Genomic DNA, 23,424 nt, shown 5'->3' with positions numbered 1-23,424 from the left:
GTAAAGAACCTGCCTACCAATGCAGGAGACACAGGAGACCTGGGTTTGATCCCTGGGTCGTGAAGATCCCCTGGAGGAGGGCCCAGCAACCCATCCCAGTATTCTCGCCTAGAGAATCCCATGAACAGAGGGACCTGGTGGGCTACAGTCCATAGGGTCACAAAGAGTCAGACACAACTGAAGTGACTTAGTATGCACACACATACGGAATTTAGAAAGATAATACTGATGAGCCTGCTTGTAAGACAACAAAGGAGACACAGACATAAAGAACAGAGTTTTGGTCACAGTGTGGGAAGGAGAGTGTGAGATGAATGGAGAGAGTATCACTGAAGCCTATATATTACCATATATAAAATAGATGGCCAGTGGGAATTTGCTGTGTGACAACCCAGAGGCATGGGATGGGGAGGGAGGTGGGAAGGGTTTCAAGAGGGAGGGGACATATGTATACCCATGGCTGATTCATATTGATGGCAGAAACAACCATGATATTGTAAAGTACCCTCTAATTAAAAATTTTAAAATATATTATGCTGAAAGAAAAAAAGAGTCACCCAACCTACAAAGAGTCGTGTTGACATCTCCATGGCCTCTCTTATCCAACAACACTAATGTTTAGTGGGCTGGCTTCCTGGAGGAAGAAGAGTGCTTCCTCCTGACACACTTCCTGGGTGTTGTGAATGCAATAAGACATCCTGATTTGGGGATAATATTCTCTACTTCAGACCTAGATTTAATAAAAAAAAAATTCACTTTGGAATATCTTAAATCAAGAATAATTTGAGTTATATAATATTTTGTGAGAAGTCAATAAACTTATCAAATAACAGTTGTCAGCTACTCTGTTCCAGGCAGTGCCATTAACCTGTTGAAGGGGCATCACGAACATCTGGGTAGGGAGAAGGTGCAACGCAGGTGATCACTTCTAACTGGGGGATGGCTTCATAGGAGAAGACCCAATATTGAGCTGATTCTTGAAGAAAGAGTGCAGCCAGTAGAGAAAAAGGGCTAAGGTGAGTGGGTAATACTTAAATCAGGGCATTCCAAGCAGACAGAGCAGAGTGAATGAAGGAACAGGAGTTTTGAGTGGCTCAACAAGGCTAGAAAACAGCACACAAACAGGGAACGGGGCAAGGGATGGACGGGAGAGCTAGGGGAGGGCTAGATCACGAAAGGCCTCATATGCCAAGCAACGTGTAGTATAATCTTTCTCTCATAGCTACTGAGGAAGCACTGAAAGGATTTACCTTAGGATAGGATATGAGTCAATTTGAAATTGTAAAAGATTACTTTTGCAAGAAATCTGAAGGGCTAGATAGAAGAGAGTAAATTGTAAGATGGGGATTAATCAGGGCTGTTCTAGTGGATGAGTGACAGATGATGAGGGACAAAAGCAAGATGGCAATAGAACGGATATAGACAAGTGGGTGGATTTGAAACATTAATGAGGTAGAAGCAACTGGATATAGTCAAGCATGGTACATGCAGTTTGGGAGAAGGGATGAGTCAAAGTTGACACCAAAGGCCCTTTGATTGAGTTGCTGAATGATGCTGATGACTTTCACCAAGATGAAATTGCTAGAAGAGGGGAAAATTTTGAAGAGGATGACAAGAGTTCAATATTAGACATCACAAGTGTAACTTAATCAAGGAGGCAATTCAGACACATGAGTCATCCAGTAGAGATGTATAGTAAACAGTTGGGTATGATGATCTGAAATTCAGTTGAGAAATTTAACAGGCTGAAGATATGACATATGTTCAGTGGGTGAAGTCATGATGGTTGTGAATAAGCTTGCTCAAAGGACACTTTTAGCCAGAGAAGAATCTCAGCAGAACTCTGGAGATGTAGAAACACTTAACAGAGCAGTCAGAAGAAGAGAAAACTGAGAAAATAACCCAAAAGGTAAGAGAAATGGTATGTTGATTATAATTTAAATTATTCTATAGTATTAATAGGAACAACAACACTGTAACTATAATTTTAAAGTAGTCATACAAAGGACTGACATACAATAATGATATAACAATGTGTACTTCAGGATCAGAGAGTTGATGTGTTAACATCAACATCATTGCTATCTCTCAAATAGGTAATAAATCCAGTTCTTCCCAACAAAATTTTTGTTTTCCATGTCCATAAACCTCTCATTTTTCCATGGAGCCTGGTCATTTTAACCCCATACCTGCTCATTGCTGCCTTTTCTAAATTTCCCATCCCGGTGTAGCTATCTTGAATACTTTCTCCACTGATGCTCTCATCATCAGGCTCGATGTTGACATTGCTCAGTTCCATGGGATCCATTTGAGCTGTCAGCGCTTTCTTGTCCACACACAAGCTCCTTCAGTGTAAACAAGATACTGTACCTTCAGCTTGAGGCTCTTCTACTTGGTGTTATGTTCAGAACACTCTGTTCTGCAAACAGAACACAAAATAAATTATTATAAATTTCTTTAAATTAGATAAATAAATCCAAATCACCTACTTGTGTATGTTCTCTGTAAAAACATGAGAAGTAAGTAAATTCCTGGAAAATTCACAAAGTATGTCTCCAAAGTTTCCATTATCCAATACCAAAAAGAAAGAAAGAAAATGAAAGAGAAAATGGAAAATTCTTAATAAATTGCCAAATTAGCTGGTATTTATATAATGTTTTTTCAATGGCAGGGGCTTTGATAGTCACTGTAGGAAGAAAAAAATAAATCATAAGACTTGGTAGCAGTCTTCAAAAAACTTTAGGTATGTTAGAAAATTGTGTTACTTAAATGGGTGACAATGGTAAGCTGTTGAGGAAGAGAGACCTGCCAAGATAGAATCTACCAGTGTCTCCACCAGCAGTAACACAGAAAATCACTGTGTTAATTTTGCTTTAATTTGTTAATGAAAGAATTAACAAACACCATCAAAATACTTGATAACATGCAACACAAGGTAGAGTCAGGCTCAGGGAGCCATTTTTCAGGCACTTGGATCTTGAAACCAAAGTTAAGAACAGTAAAAAAAGTAAGTACAAGTTTATCTTTGAATCAGCCTGTCACCACCTATGCAAAGTTGAAATGCATTTTAACAAAAAAAGGATTGAGCTTTTAGGCTTTGCTCTGCCTTTAATTCACTGGATCTCAGCACATTTAGCTTTTTTGACCTCATTTTCCTCAATTAAGAGAAAAGGGGTGGACTGGCACTGTGCAAAAAAATTGCTATGAATCCTTTAATGTTAATATTCTGAAATTTTTACTATTAGAGTCATTCAATTCTTATTGAGTCAATACATTGGGGAAAATACTATCACTCTTGGAAGGTGTGGCTCTGAAGCATACACTACATTTGGTAAGGAAATTCTGAGCAGAGAAACTAACATAAAAATTGCTCCAGTATGCATGGATCCATAAATTCCCTGGCAAATAAGAAACAGGTACATGAGAATGACTCCATAAATCCAGTACCGCAGCAGCCCATCTGTGGAGGACAACCCTTGATCAAGACGATTTCACACTCCACATCACAAAAGTTGCACATCACAGATGGAAACTGAAACTCACCAGGGGAGTCAGCAGGCACAAGAAGCAATAATTCACACCTGAGTGACTGCAAGCTGCAAAGTAATTTAGAATGGACTTTATGATAAAAGGAAAAATAAGATGGATTATAAATTTAATATAATAAAAAGTAATAAAAGATTTGAAATAAGAAATAACATCGACAGATTATGAACACAATAGAAGATCAGACTGGTTTGAGAAAAAGACAAAAAGAGGGAGGTGGGAGCGGGGATCAGGATGGGGAACACATGTAAATCCATGGCTGAGTCATGTCAATGTATGGCAAAAACCACTACAACATTGTAAAGCAATTAGCCTCCAGCTAATAAAAATAAATGAAAAAAAAATTCTAAAAATAAAATATATAATCATATTTTAAAAACTCAGCTGGAGGGAGAGTAATGAAACTGGAAGATAGATTGGTGGAAATCACTCAAATTACATCACAAAGAAAGAAAGGAAAATATGAAGTTAAAAAACATGGCAAAGAAAAACAGAAGTAGAAAGTTAAATGTGTCTGAATAGTTATTCTAATATGAAAGAATTGTGAAATGAGAGACAAAAAGGACAAAGAATTGTTGAGAACTAAAGGAAGAGAGTAGTTCTCAGGATTCAAAAAGCCCACACAGTACTTCCAACAGGAGGAAGAAAAATGAACATTTTCATTAATAAAAGGCAGTGTAAGTGTATAACACCAAAGATAAAGAGAGAAATCTTAGAAGCACCAGAGAGAAGCATACAATTAAAAGAAAAAATAGAAACTTGTACGGAGTACAAACTTGTCTCAGCATCCCACAGTATCAGTTTCACTTGCCAGTAGCAATCACTAATGACAGTTACCGTTTTTACTTCTTCATTTAAAGTGAGTCATTCTAAATCTAAACTATTCACTAAAACCTCTCTGACTTGGTTTATCAATTCTAAACTGACACTTAGGAAAGATAACGAAATTAACATACTTCTTTCTATACTCCTAATTGCTTCTTCCACACTCCTAATTGTTTCAGCTCATGAAATATTTCTTTTTTTTTTTTTCATTTATTTTTATTAGTTGGAGGCTAATTACATCATTACAGTAGTTTTTGTTATACATTGAAATGAATGTTGAGATTCACGATAATGTCATCTATTGTATAAAACAAATCTCTCATAATTTACCTAAATAATCAACAACACTGCTGTGCTGTAATTTACATTACAATTGTGTAAATAGTATGCCCAAAGAACCAAGTGGTATATTTGACTACATAATAAAGGCAATATAATCCTATACTACTAAAATTTTTGCTTCCCAGGTGGCACTAGTGGTGAAGAACCTGCCTGCCAGTACAGGAGACATAAGAGACATAGGTTCAATCCCTAGATTGGGAAGATGCCCTGGAGGAGAGCATGGCAACCCACTTCAGTATTCTTGCCTGGAGAATCCCATGGACAGAGGAGCCTGGTGGCCTACAATCCATGGGCTCGCAAAGAGTCACAACTGAAATGATTTAGCAGGCATGCACTAAAATGTTGGAAGCAAATTATCCACACTCTTTTACTTTCTGAAGGGCTTCCTCCTCCCTCTTCTGGGTCTTATTCAGCTGCTCCTGTTTCTTGAATGCCATGCTATCCCCTTTCTTCAATTCATTTTGCATTGTGCTAAAATACTCCCTTGAATAAATTTTTCACACAATAGATCAAGAAATAGAATTTCTGAGTTGTTTCATGTTGCAAAGTGTCTTTACTTTATTCTCAAACTTTTTTGATTGCTTGAATTCTAGATTCAAAATCATTTTCCTTAACAAGGTTGAAAATCTTTGTTTCTTGACTTCCAGCTTCCTCTGATGAATCATTCTCATCTCTTTGATTTTTTTTTTTTTTCCTTCTGGAAGGTTTTAGAATTTTCCTCCTTAACAAAATCTGAAATTTCTCCAGGATGTAACTAGATAGGAGTAGTTTTAAAAATTTATCTTAATCCACACGTGGAAAGCCCATTCATTCAAGAGATTTGTATCCTTCTTCTGACAAAAATATTCTACCATTTTAAAATGTTTCCCTTCCTTTGAAACTTGTATTAGTCATGTACTGGCCCTTTTTATCTCTATTGCCAAGATTTTCTCTTTATTTCCCATCTCTTTGTTACTCAATGTTCAGGGATAGTTCCTTAATTTCCAGAATAACAAATTTGATTTGCAGCTGTGTAACATTGTGATATAATAATACATATACGTTTGGTCTTCCATCCCGTTTCTGGCACAAAGCTCCAAATGTAATTACATAACTAATATTTGGGTTTTGTACCCAATTCATGAAATAGTTCTGAAATGATAAAGATGTTTTTGTTATTGTTGCTGTTGTTGTTTTTCATAGCAAGACCCTTGTAACCACACCTGAGTTTATGATAATGAAGTGGCTTTTGTATGGCCCTTGGGATGGAGGCTGGTTGCTAGGGAGACCAACCAATTGATTAGAGAGCTGGAACTTCCAACCCTACTTCCAATCAACTGAGAGAGGGTGTGGGCTGAGTCAATAACATACGGCCAATTATTTAGTCATGTCTAGATATTAAGCTTCATAAAACACCCTAACTGAAGGGGTTTGAAGACCTCCTGGAGTGGTTATCATATAGAGATGCTGAGAGAGTGGTCCACAAGAAGAGGGTGTGAAAGTTCTGAGTCCCTTTCTTCATACTCTGTCCTCCGCAGCTCTGCCATCTGGCAGTCCCTGAATTATATCCTTTTATAACAAACCAGTAATCTAGTAAGCAAACTGTCTTCCTGAGTTCTGCGAGTGATTCTAGGAAATGATTAAATCTGATTTATAGCTGACTGGTCAGAAGTACAGGAGGTCTGAACTTGCCATTGCATCTGAAGTGGAGGCAGTCTTGTGGGACTGAGCCCTTAATATGTGGGATCTGATGCTAACTCCAGGAAACAGTGCCAGAATTGATTAAATTGTAGGACTCCCTGCTGGTGTGGGAGAATTGGCTGGTGTGGGAAAAACTCACGCTTTTGGTACCAGAAGAAAGTATTGGGGGTAAAGTAGAAAACCATTGTTTACGTTTAAGCTATACCCATTTTCTTGTTCAACCTGCCAGCTAATTATTTTTCACAATCACGTTTTAAATTTCTGATCATTTGTTTATTCTCTTCTTTTTTTCATACCATCTCTTTTGTTTGTTTTACAGATGCAGTATTTCTAAGGCTATTGATTTCAAGTTTCCAAAAGCTCTTGTTGCTCCCTAAATTATCTATTTTTTCCTGGAGTTATTCTGTTTGTTCATCTTGGCTCTTCTCTTCCATTTGCCTGGCTTTCCTGAAATTCTTACTGATTCTAGGTTGTCTGTTCATATTTATGAATGAAGAGTATATTGGTTAACTTAGAAAGCTAGTAGTTGGGGTTTCTCTGAAATCTTACAGGCTCATTCCACTGATGGATTGCTCCCTTGTAGGTCTCCTGTTGCAGCTTCTCTGCTGGCTCAGTGTTAAAGAATCTGCCTGCAAATGCAGGAGTTGCAGGTTTGATCTCTGGGTGGAGAAGATCCCCTAGAGAAGGGAACGCCTGGGAAATCTCATGAACAGAGGAGCCTGGCAGGCTGCAGTCCACAGGGTTGCAAGAGTTGGACACAACTTAGTGACTAAACAGCAAACAACAGGTCCGGGGTAAGTGGCGTCTATGCAGCCAGTCTATCTGCAGAGCATTGCAGGACTCCATTCCCAGACATAGCTGGCACTGTAGGTGGCACACACTGTAGGTAGCTGGCACAATGATGTGTTTCCCTCTTGATGGAGCTTCCGTTTTGCTTGTTATCTCTCTGTGCCTGCTGTGGAGGTCTTAATATCTATTATAGAGTCCATTCTTAGGCTCTCTTTATAGACTAGGTTGCAGCCTTATTTTTTGACCAAAAGGGGCAGCCCAAACAGATGAAGAGTCCAAACCAAAGTTCCTTGGTGAACACCTGGCCATTGGTTATTCATGAATCATGCCTCCTCTTTGTGTATATTGACTTAACTTGGAACTCCTACTGGACTGCCTCTGGAAAAAGCCCAATTATCTGGTTTACCTTGGTTCCTTGTCTCTTTCACAGGTTTTCCACCCCTATCTGCTTCCTGGCTTGTAGGAATTCTTAAAACTTCCATTTGTTGCTGATCAGTTCAGTTCAGTTGAGTCCCTCAGTCATGTCCAACTCTGCAACCCCATGGACTGCATCACACCAGGCCTCCCTGTCCATCACCAACTGCCAGGGCTTGCTCAGACTCATGTCCATCGAGTTGGTGATGCCATCCAACCATCTCATCCTCTGGCATCCCCTTCTCCTCCTGCCTTCAGTCTTTCCCAGCATTGGGGTCTTTTCAAGTGAGTCAGTTCTTCGTATCAGGTGGCCAAAGTGTTGAAGTTTCAGTTTCAGCACCAGTCCTTCCAATGAATATTCAGAACTGATTTCCTTTAGGATTAACTGGCTTGATCTCCTTGCCGTCCAAGAGACTCTCAAGAATCTTCTCCAACACCACAGTTCAAAAACATCAATTCTTCGGTGCTCAGCTTTCTTTATAGTCCAACTCTCATATCCATACATGACCACTGGAAAAACCATAGCTTTGACTAGACAAACCTTTGTTGGCAAAGTAATATCTCTGCTTTTTAATATGCTGTCTAGGTTGGTCATAGCTTTTCTTCCAAGGAGCAAACTTCTTTTAATTTCATGGCTGCAGTCACCATCTACAGTGATTTTGGAGCCCCCCAAAATAAAGTCTCTCACTGTTTCCATTAATTCCCCATCTACTTGCCATTAAGTGTTGGGAGCAGATGCAATGATCTTAGATTTTGAATGCTGAGTTCTATTATTTTACAGATCTCTTATGGTTTTGTTCCTTTAAGAAGGATCATTTCATTTGAAGTTTCTTTCCTTGAATTCCTCAAGGATAGGTCCTAAACTTCCCTTGTTCCAATCTACTCCCAAGGCTTCATAAACCATGGACTCTCTAAGTCACAGTTCTGGCCCAGGCCTTCATTCCGACCTGCAGTTACATGTGTCCAGTAGCCTGATGTATATATATTTGTGTATCTCAAAGGCAGTTTAAATTCAATGTGCCTAAAATCTAACTTGTGACAGTTCTTCCTTCTTCCAATATTTCCAATCCAAAGAATGTTGTCACCATTTATACAGATCCTCACATCAGAAATATCAGTCTTCTAATTTTTTATCCTTAACATTTATTCCTTTCTAAAGTCTAGTTGATTTTGCAACAATTAAAGTATTTCTCAAATTAGTCCACTTCCTTCTATTGCTTCCACCATCAGTTTTGTCCAAACTTTCTTACATTGTCAATTGCAATGATCATAATTGATACCTTCATCCTTTCTTGCCTACCCTACCCCTCCTCATTCATTTTCTACAAACAGGCATATTGATCTTTAAAAAATAAAACTTAGATCATGTCATTTATTTGCATAAAATCCTCTATTGTCTTTCCTTTACTCTTAGGATGAAGTATAAAATTCTCCACATGCCCACAAAGTTCTTCATGGTCCCTCTGCTCCTAACTTCACTCCTTCCACACTCGTCCCACCTCACTGTTCTAGGTACTCTGGCCTCCTTTCAGTTCCTGGGTCTCCCTGAGTTCTCTGCCACCTTGGGCCATTTGTCTGATAAGATAGATGGCATGAAGTATGGCCCCTAATCCTAATTTTGGTCCTGGTCAAGGGACATCTTCTCACCAACGTTGGAACACAGTTTCACAGCTCATATCTTTAGCTCTGAAGATTCTATTACTGATCTATTTTAAGGGAACAACAGTTAAAAACACAATTATAAAATAATTAAAACATTACAAGAAACTAGATACTCTGAATCATTTGCCCGCTGCACAAAGTAGGTCCTTTAAAGCATTTAGACTACAGCATAATTGCTAAACCTTAACAACATGATTAATCAACACGGAAGTGTAGAAAGATGGTATTTATTTATTTATTCAACAAATACTGAGAATGAACTATAAGCCTGAAACCATGAAAGGTAAAGCATGAATAAGACACAATCCCTATACCTGATGAATTCTGTTTAGTAGAGAAAACAGATTTTTTAACAAGCTCTTATATTATAATCTTTACTTTTTTCTCTGAATAAATACTTATTGAACTAATCAATGAATCACTCCCTGGAGAACTAGAAAAGAATGATGCTATGATTGAAAAATATAATAACATATTATGTGTGTGTGTGCTCAGTCGCTCAGTCATGTCTGACTCTTCGCAACCTCATGGACTGCAGCCCACCAGGCTCCTCTGTCTTTGGGAAACTCCAGGCAAGAATATTGGAGTTGCTATTCCCTTCTCCAGGGGATCTTCCTGACCCAGGGATCAAACCTGGGTCTCCTGCATTGCAGGCAGCTTCTTTACTGTCTGAACCACCAGGGAAGCCCTTTTCATAATATAATATATAATATATTAGTTTTCATAGCCGTAGATTCTCCTGCTGCTCCCCATCTCAGTACATGGCACTTCAGAAGAGGTGCTCACAGTGAAACGGAGCAGGACCCGATAGTCCTTGCCCTCCTCCCCTTGTCCTCTGCCTGCCTTTTGCCTGTGGAAAACCTTAGTTAAAGAATAAGTGTAATCAGAGAAGTGAAAAATGCAGAAACAAAGGAAACCAAATAATAATAATAATAATGTAGGCATTAGCATAGTCAAGGACCTTCAGTTCTTTCTCAAAGGCTATAGATAATATTCTGAGCCATATCCTGTGAGCTGTCTTACAGATACTCAAACATCAGGTGGAAGAATTAACTAAATGATGACTAGACTGTACCCACGACATGAGCTACCACAATTCTGAGAACTGGCTACAAAGAAATGGGAACAAACAGACCTTGGAACTGAAGATTAACTGTACCTAAGACAACCAAGATGAGACTGACCATACCACCAATGATCAATTTGAAGATGACTGTCAGAGCTGACTGTGCTGTTTTTGCATATAGCTCCTTCTCTCTGTCTATAAAAACTCTAATCCCCTCTTTTCAGGGATGGTGCAGGAGGGGGCAGGGAGTTGGCCTTTGGACAGATGTCCACCCTTCCCCCACCCCATCCCAGTTGCCAGCATCTGAAATAAAGCAAACTTTCCTTTCCACCAACCTGCCTGTTTATTGGCTTTTGGGGGTCAAGCAGCCAGATCCCATACACCTTTCAGTAACAATAGGAGGAATCTGGCTGAACTTCCCAGGTGGTGCTGTGGCTAAGACTCTGTGCTCCCAATGCCAGGGGGCCTGGGTTCAATCCCTGGTCAGGGAACTGAATCCCACATGCTGCAATCCTGTGTGTCACAACTAAGACCCAGTGCAGCCTAATAAATAAAGTTAATATTAAAAGAAAAAGAGGAATTTGGTTATCATTATAGGTACTTCCCCTTCTCTATACTGTACCCCCTCTCCCATGTTCAACCTATCACCATATCAATCTTTCTTGCAACATTTATTTAAAATTAATTTACTTTCCTCTCCATGACCATTACGTTAATCCAGATGACTACATGTTTAAGGACCCAAAATTATTTTTCTCATTACTTTTCAGAATAAAGTCAAATTTCCTAACATGCTATAAGGCTCTACATAGCTTAATCCAGACAGAGATCTTGAGTCCTGCATTGAATCAGATGCCCCCTACTCACTAGATTCACTGAACTTCTTTCATTTCTTCATTGCCACCTCGAGACCTTTTTAACCTGCTGTTCCCTCTGCCTGGAATTCCCTTCCCCCCATTCTTAACAAAGTGTCTCCCACAGTTAACTAAAAGAACCTGAAAATCTTTAACTGCCAAATGGTCAGAGAGGCCCCATGTCTAAATTAGATTCCCCCATGGAGCACGGTCTCCTCTTCCTTATAAACTCATCACATTTTGAACTTACATTTTTAGTTGTATGATCATTTGATAAATATTAATAACTTTCTCCTCTGCTAGGCAAAAAAAAAATTTCATGCATGTGGGACAAGGTGAGGTTTGTAGACTACACATATTTCCATTATTTAGCACAGTACCTGGTGACATATTCTTCTAAGACCAAGGCAATTTTATATGATCTCCTTTATAGATGCAAGTACAATTCTTATTATAGCTTTATAGGTTAACATTTCAAAGTGAAATAGAAATGTTCCCTTCTGGTTCCCAAGAAGAAGAGCAGCTTTGTTGTACAAAGAATGTTCACAATTCTTCTAAAAGAAAAACCAAATTTGATTTGACAGAACTTTCTATAGTCTAGCCTTTCTCACTAATGAAGAAGTTAGGTTCCTTTGCAAGAGAGGTTTTGCCAAAACAGACTGGATATTTGAGTGCAGTGATCTAATTGCCATTTTACTTTATTCGTTCATGAAGGTGCAAAATCAAAATCTGAAATAAAAGTATTTGGAACACTATCACCATTTAGAAGTCTTTGTTTCATCATACTTACTACATTATCTGAATGTCCTAAATAGCTGATTCCTTATATTCAACTTTCAGTTATTAAACATTATATATAACCTTTCTTTGTAGTATTATTTACAAACATTTATTTTACCTGATAAAAGCACAAAAGGAGCTAAATTTTCCACCATTGATATTTGTTTTTCATGCCAGTCCAGTTCTGATGAATCTACTCTGAAATCTAGGTTCAGGTAGCAGATTTTACCCTTCAGTTGGATGAGCAGGAAGTTTCTGATCCTATAGCAACTCGCTCCAGTATTTTTGCCTGGGAAATCCCATGGACAGAGGAGCCTGGCAGGTTTCAATTCATGGGGTCACAAGAGTTGGACATGACTTAGTGACTAAACCACCACCAACCACAACTTCGAAAAGCCAAATTATCTTGCATCAAAGGAGCTGATTTAAATCCACATCCAAAATATATCTTGGATAAATGAATATAGCTTTGACAATGAAATGAATCTAATATTACCTTTATGTAAAATTCTCTTAAACAACTTCCCCAACAATGTCATTCTAATCACACATTGATACTCAGATGACTCATTAGTCTATGGCATGATTTCTCACAGAAATCAGCTTTCATGAAAGCGTTCACTGTCAGTCTGAAGTACATCTTACAAAAGAAACTGCCAATAATAGCAAAACCGTATTCACTTGAGTTGGGCTTCACTGGTGGCTCAGATGGTAAAGAATCTCCCTGCAAAGCAGGAGACCCAGGTTTGATCCCTGCTGGGTCAGGAAGATCCGCTGGAGAAGAGAATGGCTATCCACTCCAGTACGCTTGCTTGGAGAATGCCATGGACAGAGGAGCCTGCTGGGCTATAGTCATTGGCGTCTCAAAGAGTCAGACATGATTGAGTGACTAAGCATGCACACCTTCAATTGACAACTTCGTATTGCTGATACTAATATTTTAGTATTTTCATTCCCTTCCTCTACTTAGACATAGCTTAGAAATAATATCAAGGGAGAACTGGAAAGTTAAAAGTCCCTTTGCTAACAATATTACATGCTTGCTAATATAAGAATTAAAGCAGCCTTTTGATGAAGTGTAAAGGACTACTCATAAAATCCATATACATTATTTTACTTATAAATTTTCTAGCTCTGCTCTTAGAAAAAGACACAGATTCTCTAGTCATCTTAAATGTTAAGAAATACCTTAAATTCCTGCATAAATTTTAGTTATTTTCCCAAACAGTAGTTTGTTTCCAGAAGTGCACCTTGATATGTAGCATATTTAATATTACACAGTGAACTCCTTATGCTATCCATGTTAATGCATAATATTTAATAATTTGTCATAAATTATGGATATACTAAGTTCTAAATGCCTATATTCTATATAATAGATACTGGACCACCTGCAGAGGTACTTTTTTTCTCCTGAAATAAGCTATTTAATTTTTAAAAAATTAACTCATATATTAAAAATAATAGCTTCAATAACCCCTAAAGCATACTGTATAACATAGTTTAAGAAAAATCAAGAGTTGAGCTCTCAAAACTACATTTCTCAGTACTTAAATGGTACTGATATACTTCTTAGAAGTAGAAAGACTTTCCAGAAAATCCCAAAACACTATCTAAATATAAATCTGAAAAAAAATGGAAGATATTGTCTTGTAAAACAAATGGCTGTCTTTTCTAGGAAACATACCTAAATTTTTTTTAGTTTGTCAAGAATAAACCTTAGTCAATGAATTGTCCATGAATATGATGTATATCATCATTTAAAATATTTTTTCACTGAGTTATAAAACAGTTTTGTTATCACCTAGACATTTAATTAAAATAAACTCCATATGCTCTATAAGAAGCTCAAAATACATTGAGAATTCTCCCAGTGTCTGATAAATACATTTGAGGAGTACAGATCTAACTTTTAGATATCTGATTCCAGACTTTCTGTATCCAAAGCTTTGCTTATATTCTACTAATCTGTCAGTTTCTTCCAGTAAACTTGCTGTAAAAATACTCCTTCACTAAAATGGTTACATAAAAACACAAGATAAGACACAATATTTTTTTTTTCTTTTGAAAATGACACTACCCAAACACTTAGCCTTTCACATCTGCTGTAGTGGTATGATGTTCCTTCTTTGAGTAAACTAAGTTTTGGTGGGTGTTATTGTTTTTAAGATAAAGAAAGTCTTCAATAACGCTAAGAATGTACATTTCAAATGTTATACTTTTTCTTAAGACAAACTGTGTCAACTCTTCACTCCAGAGCCTCCTCCCAGGATCTGGGTAAATAATTTCAATATTTGACATTATATTGAATCGATTTTTTATGAGAAAAGTAATAAATAATCAATACCATAAAAAGAAGAAATGAAGCATTATTTCAACACTGCAAGTTTTCATGTAAAAACAGCTTTACCTTAATTATGTATCCAGTCCTCAGCAGTCTTTCCAGAATTGTTTGGCATAGAAGACCCCTGTTGCAGAGTTGACTTATGTGAACTTTTGGGGATCTAGACAATGATTTAAAGACCAGTGGGAGTGAGCTAGACAAGCCAATCACCACCAACCCCTCAACCCAACACCTCCCTCCATCCAACTTGCGTCAGCTCTTAAAAAAATAGAGAAGCTAAATCAGTTTACTGTTATACACTCGGATTAAACACCAGTTACACCAATTTCTGTTTGCTTTTAGAATTTTGGCTTTTATACAACAAAATAGTCACTTACTGAAAGCTTTACCTTGATTGGTATCTTTCTGTATCAAGATTCTACAGCTTGGCTGACAGATAAATCTGAAATGTTAATTTTTCTAGAGGTTTCTGAACTGAAGTCAAATTAAAGTAATACCATAGTAATGAAATCAGACTGCTTAATGAAATATTACAATCAGAAAGTATAAAATAGCAGAAGAGTTATTTTCTTTGGAATCGTCGATTTTATTGAGAGGAAATGTTATATTAGGATAACAGACACACAACAGCACCAAGTTACTCAAGGTGACGTGAGGCTGGAAATCCTAAGCCCTTTCAGCCTCTGCTACCATTTCAAAGGTAGTGTGCTGAGTAAGCAAAACATTATTTGGAGTTTTTAAAGAATTTCTAAACAAACATTTTCTCCCTTTCAAAAAAATCTGCTTGACTTTCCATATGTCAGAAGAGTTAAAATGTGTTGGCAAATAATTCATTCTGTTATGAAAATGTATAAAGCAGACAACATTCTGAAAGTTAAGTGAGAAAACAGATTAAAAAATCAGTCTGGAATTAAGAGTTCCTTGCCTTTTTAATATTTATAATATCGATGAGCTCTCCAGTAACCAATCAAAAGAAATTCTGGATGCTAGATTGCAACAGTTGTGTCAATTTCCTATTTCTGAAAAAAAAAAAAAAAAACTAAACATTGTTCTTTGAGAAAATCTTAAGTTGATACAAGAAATTAAACATTAAGCAAAGTGTTCAATTATCCATTTCTCTTTTCCCTTTCAAATAGGCCTATTTGGTCTATTAACTTTAACATACTATGTTTACTTTCATTTGTCTTTTAGTTGCTGCTTCTTTATTTTTCAGTTACCTTGTAGTTTTGTCCATGATCGGATGAAAATTATTATGGTCTAGGAGAAAAATGAAAATGATAACAAATACACTAATTTTTTGTCAACTGAAGCTCCAAAACTTTGGCCACCTGATGTGAAGAGCCGACTCACTGGAAAAGACCCTGAGGCTGGGAAAGATATAAGGCAGGAGGAGAAGGGGACGACAGAGGATGAGATGGTTGGATGACATCACCGACTCAATGGACATGAGTTTGAGCAAACTCTGGAAGATGGTGAAGGACGGGGAAGCCTGGCGAGCTACAGTCCATGGGGTTGCAAAGAGTCAGACATGACTGAGCAACTGACCAACAACAACAACACTAATTTAAATTTCAGATAAATTTAAAGAATATTTCTTTTTAAGTTATTCCCATCATTTAATTATTATCTTTCCAACTTTTTTCTTCTGTTTGCAAAGTTATCAGATGAGTATAAAATTAAGAAAGCAACAACTTGCACTAATTGTTAGAAAATGAAATATTTGTGTTCTAGCAAAATTTCATGTAATAGTGCAATTTCCTTTCATAGTATATCTTCATGCAAAATAGGGTGGAGATAAATGAATAAATACCTATGGTTTTACCTCTCAAATTTTAAGTCTTGGCATCCATATAATTATTATGTTCTTCAAGTTCACTAAGTAATTACAGCAAATTAGCATGCTGGATTAAAATGAAAAGTACACATAAGAGACTTCTATGAAGAGTTGTATATTTTTTTAGAAGCTACTCTAATTGTAAAATTCTTATCAGAAAACTTTCATGACATTGATTCAAAAGTCAAATATAGACAAATTAATTTGACAAAAGTTGGCTGAATTAAAATGACTTAGGAACTTTGTTATTGTGAAATTATTTTTCCCCTAGATACCTGAAATGTTTGGATATGCAAAGATTAATGAAGAAATGTATGGTTTGGTCTTCACAAAACTCATAGTAACTTTCCTTTCACAAGGAAAATGCAGACTTCAGCATTATAGTTTTATGTTCTGAATATTTCTTAAATCATATCATAATGTAATTTCATATACATTTGGTAGTAGGTTTTGATTTCTTTTGATTTTTCAAACATGAAAATGCCACATAATCTGATAGGATCTAATTAGGCACAAGCATCAGTGTACAAAGAGGTAATGAACCAGAATATGTACAGACTTTTAAAAAAATGAATTCAATGAAAAATATGTAGATAGTGAATAATGAAGCAAGTCTGAACAATGAAATGACAAACACTATGATCCTTTTCATAAGGAATTCATAGAAGTGCCACCAAGAACAGGTATATGAGACTTGGTTGAGGTGGAGACTTGGTTTGCGAGGTGTAGTATATGTCCACTTAAAGAGATACCCAGCTTCCAGATTACAATATGATTAATATTAGCAGAATTATATCACATACTCCAGGACTCTAGAAGATGAAAAGTCCCCAGGGGCGAAGATCATCTAAGATGACTTGAGGGAGCCTACTTATCTTGAAGAGGGCCTTAAAGTCTGGGTGAGATTCCAATGGGTAGAGAGGAAAGGGAGAGGCATTTTGGATGCAAAATGTAGACATGTTAGAAACATATTCTGGCAACAGTGAAAACTAGTCTGGCTGCAGCAGAGACTGTTCAGAGAAAAACAGATTGGAATGGAATAGTTCAGGCTATAAAAGGCATTAAATCTAGAGAACTCAGATTTCTGTGATCAAGATCTCTTGAAAGCTATTGAAGAAAATCAAGAATCAGCAGGGAGGGATACAGGTGGGATGGTAGGGTACAGATGGAGAAAAGGACAAGAAGGATGCTGGGAGGCTGACTGATGGCTTGGCTTCGGTGATATTTACCCGTCTGAGAATAATGGCAGAAGAGAGGCAAATGGAAAGGTTTTGAAGCGGGGTCAATGGTAGTTTGATTCTTTCTTGTACTCCTGTTTCTATTTATCACTTTCACTAGCTCACAACACATGGTGTGAATTGTATGTGATACTTCTATCAGAAATAAGAAACTTGTAATGAAACCTTTATATTTCTTTACACAGAGAAAGAGAATATATGGTGGTAACTCATCCACTTCAACACTCCATCAATCTGTGGTTCTCATTTTCAAATAGTACAGAGAAGATCCTAGAATGTATATCCCAATATGTTAGCTAGTAAAAGTACAAACTTTCTGACTCAAACTGATTCAGATCATACCCATGCATTAAATCAGATTTTTTTCTTGCCCTTATTTAAAAGCACTACTCCTCTTGTTTCAAATTTCTACCTTCATCGATGTCTTTGAAGGGAAAGTTCCAGCTGGATAAAGTTAAAAATTGGTCAACAATTAAAAAAAAAAAAAAAATATATATATATATATCCTTTAGCCAGACTGTCATGGCATTTTGCAATGACACAGGGAAAGATAATCTCTTGTTCTCATGATTGTACCCAAATTTCTAATTGCAGTCATGGGACAAAATACTACCTGGAAATACAATGTGGTTATAGCCAAATTGGAAGAATATGGGTAGAAACAGTAATGACTAAGAAACAAAATCACCTAATGTTTACTAATTTTGTATTGCCTTTATATCTGTATTCAAGTGCTTTTCTTTGTTCCTACTTTAATTTCCCTTTAGGTCACCTACCTTTTTCCTTGCTTCTGTTTCTTTTTAACTTTTCTGTGCTACATTGTGTTTTGTTAAATCTATTTTTAATTGGAGGATAATTGCTTTACAGTGTTGTGTTGGTTTCTGTCTGTGACAATGTGACTCAGCCATAAGCATATATATATATATCCCCTCCGTCTTGAACCTCCCTTCCACCCCCTTTATCCCACACCTCTAGGCTGTCACAGAGCACGGGGTTGAGCTCTCTGGATTGAGCAACTTCCCACCAACTATTTTACATATGGTAACACATGTTTCAAAGTTATTCTCTCAATTGCTATACTGTCTTTACAAGGCCTTATTCTTCAATAAGTTATCTTTTACAATTTCTAGGTTTTAGATTTGTGAACCCAAAATTTAATATAGTTGATCAGTTGCCAAGATTATAGGTCTGTCCTCATCCTACAATATTAGTGCTTCCAAAGATAGACAATATGTGAATTAATCCAACTGTATTTTACAGTATTGTAGCAATCATCTACAATGACCAAGCCATTCCTAGAAATGGAAAACACTAACATAATTGCAATTAGAAACAATACCTTGGTTACTTCTTTTTAACTTAGGGTTTATTCTCTGGCTTTTGGGTTTCCAGCTTCCAGGGAAAAAGAGCATTTGTGATCTTTACTGACTTCACTCTTTGGCCCTCCAAATTCTTCATCTTATCTGTCTTAGTATGAATACATTTTTTAAAAAGAAGAAAAACCATATAGAAATGTTGCATAAATCCTCCTAAATCATTCAAATCACAGAATTCGTATTATCCTGGAGGTGATCTGAGCACATAGGTCCTTTGAGTCATCTGCAGAGTGAGGGAAGCATAGATGTGCTATAGGTCTCTCTCTTCATAGTTATGAAATTATTAATCTCAACTTACAGAAAAAAATAAGGACTACAAGAAGAAAAATGTAAATATGACCCTCAAAAGCCACATACCAAATTAACTGTAAATATAGAAATACAAATGAATAATTTTCTAATTCTTCTTTGGCAGAGGATTCAAAAATACTTTTTAAATTTTTTAAAAATTCAAAAGCAGATTTCTGAACTGTCATACATTTTTTAATGTTCCCATTTCACGAAATAACACCTCAACACACATATAATACAAGTGACTTTATGAAGAGCCTTATTTGATGATACCTTCTAAAAGTCTAAATTTGGGACCCTCTCAAATATGAGTTCTCAAAAGGCTGCCCAGCCTGGCCCCAGGGAGAGGCTCTGCTTTTCTGTTCAGAAAAAAAAAATTTTCTGACCAAGAGAAGAGCAATGACCCACAAGTGCTGAGGAAATTGCTTGAAGGTTGGCGTCCTCGTCTCTTGAATCCAGCCTAAACCACCTTTACAGTTATACAATGGAGCATTCTGGAAATGTTTGAATAGTCACTGTGTTGCAAAATTAGCAAACAAAGTTGGGGCAGGTTGACAAATTTACTGACTTGGCCACAGACCTAAATAGAAAATTCCTTTAGCCTCAGCTGATGAAAAAAAAAAAATGACTAGTTAGAAGACAGCTCATGTTGTTCATGTTTTGCTTTCTGCGTTTTGCCTTTCAAGCAACTAAGATCCTTCTGGTCCATTTCATTTCTTGATCCCACCTTGAAACGATGCAGAGAAAAAAGTATCTCAAGTTCATTCTAGGCTTCTGCCTGAGCAGCTACACCAAGGTGAAGAAAGATAACAAGATCTGTGGGGCTTGTGGATAATTATAACTTAAATAATGTACTGAAATTCTAAATGTTAATTGATGTTGTTTAGTTTAAAAGTTGTGTCCAACTCTTTGTGAACATGAACTGCAGCATGCCAGGTTTCCCTGTCTGTCACCATTTTTTCCTGGAGTTTGTCCAAGTTCATGTCCATTGAGTCAGTGATGCCTCCAACCAACTCATCCTCTGCTGCCCCCTTCTCCTCTTGCCCTCAATCTTTCCTTGCATCAGGGTCTTTTCCAATGAGTTGGCTCTTCACATCAGGTGGCCAAAGTATTGGAGCTTCAGCTTCAGCACCAGTCCTTCCTTGCTTTATATGATTCCTATCATGTAAATGCCTGCTTGAAAAAACAGCACTACTAGGAGATAATGATTAAATTATAACAGCACTTCCTTTCAAAGCAAATTCCCTTTCAAAACAATTTCTGTGCATTTGGATTTTGTAATTTCATCAGTGATTGGACTTTGTAATCCTGGTGTCATCTTGCCTGGATTGGACAACCAACAGTTTCTTAAGCTGGGACCTAATAGGCTGCCAGGCTAGACTGGGAGGAGATAGACAGCAAAGGAGACAAAATAATCACCCAGCAGGATTTTTAAAGGGAAGGGACTCTCCAAAAAGGGGATGACACAAATCAATGCTGTATGAGAATCAGTGTCCCTAGTAACAAAAGATATGCTCAAGCTGGCCTCTCCAGAATTTTGAAACTAGGAAAGCAAGTCTACACTAAGGTGTTCGTCAAAGGAATTTGAGCTGAGTGAGACTTATAACAGTGATGTTGACATTTCTTAATGGACTTTTCAGGGAATGCAGATGATTTCCTGAATCAGATCTCAGTAAGCGAGGGGGCAGCCCTCTCTCTCTCTCTGCTGAGCTGTAAGCAACCCCCAGGGCCAGGTCATGATGCGGTCAGAGCTCTTTGCAGCCTGTTGACAGATGTACCGTCCTCTGCTACAAGGGTTAGCAGGACCCAGCATGACAAGATTCACTGAACTATTTGTACTTTATGGGTTTTATGAGTTAGGAATTCTACTTCCTGGAGGGCTGGGTCACACGAGTCTTTCTTTAAATATAGGAAAGCTGACTCAGAAAAAGTAAATGTCTTGACCTCATTCAGCAGGACAGCAGTCGAGAGGGACATTTGGGCAGATGGTATACTTAGGAGGTTTAGGGATAAGTTCAAGTATGTCTAGACAGCCAAGTTAGATTAGTTGTAAATAATTTCTTTTGTTTGTTTACCTTAATATTAGGCTATGCCTGTTCATAGTAGGTATTGCATAAATGTTGAATGAGTGAAAGTCTTTATTAAAGGTGCTGTCTCAATGTGTGCATCCAAAACAATTCTTTAGAACTTATTTAAGGGTTGCAACAAGAAACATTATAATTATTCTAAATGAGGATCATGCCACATATTAAAATGGAGTAGTTCCTTCTTGTGCTCAGAGACAGTTGTGAGATGGTACGGTGAATGTCCATACTACATGCAAGGAGCCATTAGTCTTTTTACAGAGAGCTGGATTCCTGGAATATTCAGCGGTAATTACTAGTCATGTGTTCAAAGAATATTCAAATAATAATAAGGGCATGAGAAAATTGTAATTATAATAACTTTTGAAAAACAAGATACAAAATCTAACAATAATATGTTCCCAGTGTTGTTTTTAAAAAATATACATATAATACATAAAAATATACTATATATAATATATATATTTTAAAGGGAAAGGGGAAAATGCCTTAGAGAACACATAGCAGAATATAAAGATTTCCAGATTGTGAAAATGTCGATAATCTTTCTTTTCTCATCTATATTTTCCCATAAACTTTAAAGAGTATGGATTACTTTTACTATGAGAAAAACAATAAATACTATTAAAATATTAGGTTTTGTAAAAGTTGTTAATCAATCCCAGACATTAGCCACAAACTAAATCTCTATTTTTAGTGAGAATATTTTGGATGCTTGACCAGAAACAATCAACTCTCTTTAAAAGAAAACCTCAGTTCTGAATGGGCATTTGAGTTATTTAAGGTATAGATAAAATTATCCATGTCCAGTTTATTCTGGAGGGATGGATTGTTTTTCTTCCCAATCAGCAAGAGGTACTGTAATAACTCTCAAAACACTATTGAGAAAAATAGAGATATTTAAATATATTTGGAGCCTCAATGTTTTCTCGTAATACTATGAGATAGTTTCTGTTACAGCCTAGTAAGCAATCATCTTCATTTATTCATTAAATAGGTATTATTGAACACCTATGTGCCAGGCTTTAAGGTAGGGGCTAAGGCAAGACAGACAAAAATATAAGACCCAGTCTCTGTTCTCAAGAAGCCCTGGTCTCTCCAGGGAATCTGCTGAAGTAGGTCAGGATGCTATAATATGGTATGTCAAATGCCCATGGGAATGGGGAAGGGGATCAGAGAAGTGCAGCACCCAACTCAGCTTGAAAAGGACAGAGAAGACTTATTGGAGAGGTGACAGCTGGGCTTAGACTGAAAGAATAAACAGGAGCTGGCCAGGATCAATGGCCCGGGAAGCAGACGGCAGGTAGAGAGACAGCACAAGAAAAAGCCAGAAGGCAAGAAGCAGCTCCCAGCTGCCTGGTGTTCCTGGAATGTTAAAAAAAAATTCGACTGGCAAAGTCGCTGGTGGGATCACAGGGGGTTAGGGTTCCATGTTTTTTCTCTATTCTGTTCATTTCAGGTGAGTTCATTTAAAAAGACACTAGAACACTTTCTAACACCATACACAAAAATAAACTCAAAATGGATTAAAGATCTAAATGTAAGACCAGAAACTATAAAACTCCTAGAGGAGAACATAGGCAAAACATTCTCCGACATAAATCACAGCAGGATCCTCTATGACCCACATCCCAGAATTTTAGAAATAAAAGCAAAAATAAACAAATGGGACCTAATGAAACTTAAAAGCTTTTGCACAACAAAGGAAACTATAAGCAAGGTGAAAAGACAGCCCTCAGATTGGGAGAAAATAATAGCAAACGAAGCAACAGACAAAGGATTAATCTCAAAAATATACAAGCAACTCCTCCAGCTCAACTCCAGAAAAATAAATGACCCAATCAAAAAATGGGCCAAAGAACTCAACAGACATTTCTCCAAGGAAGACATACAGATGGCAAAAAAACACATGAAAAGATGCTCAACATCACTCATTATCAGAGAAATGCAAATCAAAACCACAATGAGGTACCATTATACGCCAGTCAGAATGGCTGCTATCCAAAAGTCTACAAGCAATAAATGCTGGAGAGGGTGTGGAGAAAAGGGAACCCTCTTACACTGTTGGTGGGAATGCAAATTAGTACAGCCACTATGGAAAACAGTGTGGAGATTTCTTAAAAAGCTGGAAATAGAACTGCCATATGACCCAGCAATCCCACTCCTGGGCATACACACCAAGGAAACCAGATCTGAAAGAGACACGTGCACCCCATTGTTCATCGCAGCACTGTTTATAATAGCCAGGACATGGAAGCAACCTAGATGCCCATCAGCAGACGAATGGATGAGGAAGCTG

At 37.2% G+C, this 23,424-nt stretch overlaps 1 protein-coding gene across 4 annotated transcripts in view; it reads right to left on the bottom strand.

Moving 5' to 3' along the window:
- SLC38A4 (solute carrier family 38 member 4) overlaps positions 1–23,424 on the bottom strand; it is a 78,107-nt gene that overhangs the window by 31,461 nt on the left and 23,222 nt on the right. For 2 of the 4 annotated variants that reach the window (XM_070454526.1, XM_070454523.1), the window contains exons 1-2: positions 14,369–14,462; positions 2,190–2,419 (exon numbers count right to left, since the gene is read on the bottom strand). In XM_070454526.1, the coding sequence (XP_070310627.1) occupies positions 2,190–2,308 (119 nt within the window). In that variant the 5' untranslated portion in view covers positions 2,309–2,419; positions 14,369–14,462. Of the gene's footprint in view, positions 1–2,189; positions 2,420–3,543; positions 3,597–14,368; positions 14,463–23,424 lie in introns of those variants that run through there. The other 2 variants (XM_070454524.1, XM_070454525.1) reach the window with 2 other exon arrangements.

This window comes from Odocoileus virginianus, chromosome 24, assembly GCF_023699985.2.
Source record: "Odocoileus virginianus isolate 20LAN1187 ecotype Illinois chromosome 24, Ovbor_1.2, whole genome shotgun sequence".
Classification (NCBI taxonomy): domain Eukaryota; kingdom Metazoa; phylum Chordata; class Mammalia; order Artiodactyla; family Cervidae; genus Odocoileus; species Odocoileus virginianus.
Note: the sequence above shows the minus strand (reverse complement) of the source record. Positions and strands in the feature narration are given on the sequence as shown.